General features: G+C 43.7%; 1 protein-coding gene across 1 annotated transcript; it reads right to left on the bottom strand.

The window, feature by feature from the left end:
- Positions 1 to 287: 287 nt before the first annotated feature.
- LOC112222720 (glyceraldehyde-3-phosphate dehydrogenase) lies at positions 288 to 5,432 on the bottom strand. Its single transcript, XM_024385445.2, has 11 exons — positions 5,330 to 5,432; positions 4,682 to 4,727; positions 3,244 to 3,346; positions 2,850 to 2,956; positions 2,525 to 2,615; positions 2,195 to 2,310; positions 1,996 to 2,077; positions 1,544 to 1,695; positions 1,132 to 1,210; positions 707 to 888; positions 288 to 613 (listed from the first exon to the last, which is right to left on the bottom strand). Exons 2-11 carry the CDS (start codon positions 4,702 to 4,704, stop codon positions 544 to 546), a joined length of 1,005 nt encoding a protein of 334 aa, XP_024241213.1. The 5' UTR covers positions 4,705 to 4,727; positions 5,330 to 5,432; the 3' UTR covers positions 288 to 543.
- Between the last annotated feature and the right edge of the window lie 533 nt (positions 5,433 to 5,965).

Below are 5,965 nucleotides of genomic sequence, written 5' to 3' on the forward strand. Positions count from 1 at the left end.
ATCAGATATATTCTAGCATCAGAGTGAGAACATTCAGATAGATGTTTTAGTTTACAGAGCAACCTCATTGTATAGATACTGTACCTAAACTACTCCTATGTACCCAGGGTCAGGAATAATTGTGTTGTATAGTGTTTCCATTGTGTATGAGTGGTCGATCACGTCAGGTTCCTTAGCTTAATAGAAATAACAAGGAATTATTTAAGAGTTTGTCCTTTCCCATTATCAACATTTATATACTAAATCATTTTCCTTTTGTCCCATCAAGTGAAAAACAAGAAGCCATATTTACTCAGAGGACTTTTATTCCGCTTCTGAATGAAGCAGGTTCAGTGCAACAAACAGAGTAAATCTCTTCACACCCAGATTCCATCTCACCTTTCACAAGACCAGAACAGGGGCTTTACAATACAAAAATAAATTAGTTGTGATTGTTAGTTATTTGTTTAATGCAGGTAACTTTCTCATGGCAAGGGCGATAGTCCAATCGAATGGGAAATATGTGGTCACATGACGTAGCGCAGTAGGGTTTGGTTGGTTGCTTTACTCCTTGGTGGCCATGTGAGCCATCAGGTCAATGACGCGGTTGCTGTAGCCAAACTCATTGTCATACCTGGGGAGAGAGGAGAGACACGGTCAGGTTTCTTCACTCAACAAGAATGTGTAGGTGTGTTCGCGTGTATATTTGCAGAGGATGAATGCGTACCATGTAACCAGCTTGACGAAGTGGTCGTTCAGAGCAATGCCAGCGCCGGCATCAAAGATGGAGGAGTGGGTGTCGCCGTTGAAGTCTGAAGAGACAACCTGTTGCTCTGTGTATCCAAGAATTCCCTTCATGGGTCCATCGGCAGCAGCCTTGACAACCTTCTTGATGGCGTCGTAGCTGGCCTGTGGTTCAAGGAAACAAGAGGTGGGTTGTCAAATTGTTCCTAAATTTACAATGCTAACTAATCATGTATCAATTAAAGCATTGTCTTGTCTACTCAACAATGGGCTTTACTGCTAACTTTATTTAAAGATGTGGTCACTGTGTCTAACAACTAGTCCTAGGACAGTGATATTTTTGATTCTATTGGCAGGTAAGGTACACCATAGAGACAGACATGTAAGGCAGGGGGAGGGGCTACTCACAGGCTTCTCCAGACGGACGGTCAGGTCCACCACTGAGACGTTGGGGGTGGGGACACGGAAGGCCATGCCAGTGATCTTGCTGTGAGGAAGAAGAGGGGGTGACCGCAGCATAAGGTCAAAGTTAAACATACTCCTCTACAGTTTGATATACAGACATAATAAATGACTGGTTCTTAGACAAATGTCTGTTTCATTGCTATACATTTTACTGTTGATGGAAAACTGTAGTAGTGGCAGACTAGTGTTATAAATGTGTTACTGGTCTAGTTAGAAGTTGTCACAAGTAAATGTACAGCTGTATCATAGTGTTTTACTGGTGTCTAGTTAGAGGTTGTGAACTTCTGATACGAGTATTATAATTGTGTCTTGTTTTACTGGTTGTTATTAGTTATTTAGAGGTTGTGGTACTGACCCGTTCAGCTCGGGGATGACCTTGCCAACAGCCTTGGCTGCTCCGGTGGAGGCAGGGATGATGTTCTGGCTGGCACCACGTCCATCCCTCCACAGCTTTCCAGAAGGACCATCAACAGTCTTCTGGGTGGCGGTGACGGCGTGAACGGTGCTCTGAGAGAGAGATGGGAAGTGAAGGGAGATGAGAGAGGTGTGATCCACATTAAGGAGGTACAGAGGTGGTAGTGGGGGACGGCTGGATAAGAAAAACAGAGATGGTGTGTTGGTGATCTTAAAAACAGTCCATCCCTTGTACTGTTAGTGTTTTGTGTCGGTGTGAAACCTGTCGTTATGTCAGAGTATGCCCTCTCTAGGTGATTGTTCCCAGGTGTTGTGTGTCGGTGTGAAACCTGTCGTTATGTCAGAGTAAGCCCTCTCTAGGTGATTGTTCCCAGGTGTTGTTTAAATCCGTACCATCAGACCCTCAATGATGTGGTAGTTATCGTGGATGACCTTGGCCAGGGGAGCCAGGCAGTTGGTTGTGCATGAAGCGTTGCTGTGGAGAGAGACATGCTAAATTATAGTCTGAACCGCAACAGAATAGCCAGGTGCTGCAGATAGTATCTGTTAAGTGGAGGGAGTGTGTGTTGAGTCGGAGGGAAGAAGGTCTCACCTGACAACCTTGAGGGAGTTGTCGTACTTCTCGTGGTTGACGCCCATGACAAACATGGGTGCATCAGCGCTGGGAGCAGAGATGACAACCCTCTTGGCACCGCCCTTCAGATGGGTCTGGAGGAGGAGGGAGAGATGTTAGTCCAGTACCACATTTTTTGTAGCCTGGTTAAATGTGGTTGCCTAGTTTATTGTATGCATTCAACATAATGCACCACATGCAGGTTAAGCCTGATGGGTAAAGTCATGTTATAAAGGAGTCATTTCTGTTCTAATGATATTCCCATATCATACAGTTCTGGATGCTGTGTCTACTGATGGGGATACTTACAGAGGCCTTCTCAATGGTGGTGAAAACACCTGTTGACTCAACTACATAGGTGGCACCAGCATCTCCCCACTTGATGTTAGCTGGGTCTCTCCTGAGAACGAGAGAGAGAAGAGGTTCAGGGTTATGTTATGAGGAAGCAGAGCACCATAGACTAATAGACTATCATTTATATTGTTATGATTCCACAAGAGGGCGCCATTTCATAAGGCCACAAGGGACTTCAGGTCTCTCCTGCATATTCTACAGATGCGGACCTGATTTGTATGATTTTTTTTCGATGTGGGAAAAAAAAGTGACTTATTTGTTACTAAATGAATGAACTCACTCGTGGAACACAGTGATTTTGTGTCCATCGATGACCAGCTTGCCACCCTCAGCCTTGACCTCACCGTGGAAACGTCCGTGGGTGGAGTCATACTTGAACATGTAGACCTGAAGAGGGAGGAGGAAGTGAGTCTCTTGGCCTATTGTTAATAGATCCTAAGTTATGACAGGGCCTTGGTTTGTTCATTGAGGGTGTCAGGGTGACAGCAACATTCAAAGGTCTTGAAGTTAATGAAACCACTTAATAAGTTAGGGTGAAGAAGTCATCTATACATAAGCTAAATATTTCACTAAGTCTTAAAACCTTACTTTATACATGTCAGGGATCAGTACATTTTTCTACTGATTCAGTGGGCTAGAAGTCCCTGGTCCATTGTAGGCTTTAGGCTACTCACCATGTAGTCCAGGTCGATGAAGGGGTCGTTGATGGCCACAATCTCAACTCCCTTCTTGGAGTGGAATGCAGCACGGGTCACCAGACGCCCGATACGGCCGAATCTGGGGGACAAGACGATTCATTCCATTAATCATTGATGTCACACCCAGTCCTCAACAATACTACGGAATTTCATAAACCTCTCGCTATTGAAAAACAAATGAAGTTGGGGGACTACCACATCTGTCTCTCCTGTATTCTAATGTAACAGCTGGTGCCTTACTCAGTAGGGAGCCATGTTTCAAAGGTCGCAAATAGAAATGTCATGTATACAACTGAACTGACATTTCTGTTCCACAACATTCAGGTAGCACCTGAAGCAAAAGATTGAAGGCTGGATATAAAGAGCTTTCAGAGAAATCTCAAATGAACATGTGACCTCGAAGTACTGTATTTCCAGAGAAAGAGGACAGGGTTCAGGGAGGTGTGTATCACGGCAGGACTGAGGCTTCACTCTCTGTGGAGTAAAGTCCTGTCTGCCCCTCATGTGGTAATCCTCCCCCATGAAGTGAGAGGCCTGTTTGATTAGTAGTTACTTTTTAACTAGAAAAATCAGGTTCACAGACAGACAGGCTCTGATACACACTGTCCTCCGAGAGGTGGAGGGGAGGCGAAGAGGATAGGAGAGGGGGAACTGCAGATCCCCCTCACATATGTGAGTAGTGAGGCCAAAGATACATTTTCAACTGTAGACTGGACAATAAAACTGTTCTATTTAACTAAGCACAAGGGGGTCACTTGTCTACTAGTGAAAACATCACAGAGAACAAGAGACCACCAGAGTGACCGTCCCTGGATGTGTGTCTGTTCTGCTAACCAGAGTGTGCCTTCTGCAAAACACAAGTCTTTACACAGTTCCTGCTCTTTAGTCACCGAGCTAGTTTAGAGTAAGACAGATATTAAAATGTTCTGATGGTTCAGAATGTCAACAAGACACTACTGTACCCCTGATCTTTCCTCCAAAGTGTGCCTGGCTAAAAAAAGACTGGCACAAGAGGATACAGAGAGGAGGGTCATGTAAGCCAAGCTCCTCTCAGGGCTCGTCTGAATACCACACATCATCGGGGATGACTTGCGCATCATATGAAACTTGTGTGTTTCTCGCAAACAGGGCGGGTCCTTTCGAAGGGGCATCAGTACTCCCTGTGTGAGGTTACCAGGGTACAGCCATTAGTAAGGAATGACGTAATGAAATCTTGATTGTATTCATTCCTATATTTTTGTTTTTATTAATTGAGATTAGCGAGATTGCCATTTCAAATAGATATCTGGTTCAAAAGCGTAAGCTCTGCACTAGGTCAAGCCAGAGTAGGAGATTCTAACCCTGTGTGTGTGGGGGTGATACATTGTTAGATTGTGTGTGTTGTGTTAAGGGGTTAAATGAAAATGTGTCTTACCCATTGACACCTACTTTCACCATTTTGCCTGAGTTGGTCTAGTCCTCTGTGGGGGGAGAAGGAGAGACATTAGCTATTAAAACAAATATTGACCATCCATTATGATTTCTGGGGATTTCCATACTTTATGGCATAGAACATTGCAGCCGAGTTACAGCTTTAAGGTAAGCAGAGGCACAGAGAACATAGCATAGCATAAGAGAATAATAGAGTATGCCATAGGTTCCCTAGAATAGATAACTTATCTGAACAGTATCTACACATCAAATGTCTGCAACTCATAGTAAGTTCATGCAAAGAAGAAAAGTTGCATTTAAAAGCACAGCAAAATGTTTTAATCTGGAATAACATGTGTGATAGTCTATTTAAGCAACAGTTATGAACTTTGAAAGTCTAACTAAACTTTGCGTCACGGACTCAGAGTTCAATCACGGCAGATTGAAGTGACTTTAACGAGGTTTGAATAATCTTTTCTAAAGCTTAAATAAATGGTCACGCATGAAACAAGTCTTAGAATAAACCAAACAATCGAAAGGTTGTCAGTTTTTGGCTTGACAATCCCTAATCTTGTTGCAATCTAGGCCCATATTATCCCCAGCCATTTAATGTAGTTAAATATCCTAATGTAGCCGTTGGTTGGTCATTTACCGTTTGTGAGATGCCTCAATCCTGTCTTACGACTTTCGGGTGTGAGTGGGGACTGTCATAGCTGGGCTACCTATTTATTTCCACCCTGTATGGACACGCCCCTTTGTGTGCTACGGGCTCTAAACCCCGCCCCTTTCAGAATGTCAATGTCCTAAGGAAGTTGTGACGAGTCAGCCTATTATAAATTTAGTGTATGTAGCCTAACAATAAAGCTGTATTAGCTATAGTATGAAAACATGAATTGGGTCTTGCTGTGTTCACCCGGTTGTATTTTTATTTAACTAGGCAAGTCAGTTAAGAACAATTTCTTATTTACAATGACAGTCTACTGTGAAACAGTGGGTTAACTGCCTTGTTCAGGGGCAGAATGACACATTTTTACCTTGTCAGCTTGTGGATTTGATCCAGCAACCTTGCGGTCACTGGCCCAATGCTCTAACCACTAGGCTACCTGCCTCCCCTAACAGCAGAGTACTGGCCCAATGCTCTAACCACTAGGCTACCTGCCTCCCCTTTCCTGGTCTTTACACTAAAACTGCCCTAAAGTAGCATCGATTTTGTGTGTTCTAGTGAATAGTGTCGACCTGAATATTGAGTGAAGTGCTTTCACTTTGATTTATTTTGCTTTCAGGGAAG

This window comes from Oncorhynchus tshawytscha, linkage group LG23 (genome assembly GCF_018296145.1).
Source record: "Oncorhynchus tshawytscha isolate Ot180627B linkage group LG23, Otsh_v2.0, whole genome shotgun sequence".
Taxonomy (NCBI): domain Eukaryota; kingdom Metazoa; phylum Chordata; class Actinopteri; order Salmoniformes; family Salmonidae; genus Oncorhynchus; species Oncorhynchus tshawytscha.

Excerpts from the sequence above, each read along its gene's own strand:
- LOC112222720 (XM_024385445.2), bottom strand. The coding sequence starts at position 4,704 with ATGGTGAAAGTAGGTGTCAATGG. Across the intron at positions 3,347-4,681 it reads GTGAAAGTAGGTGTCAATGG|ATTCGGCCGTATCGGGCGTC; the intron begins GTAAGACACATT and ends CTTGTCCCCCAG. Across the intron at positions 2,616-2,849 it reads AAAATCACTGTGTTCCACGA|GAGAGACCCAGCTAACATCA; the intron begins GTGAGTTCATTC and ends TCTCGTTCTCAG.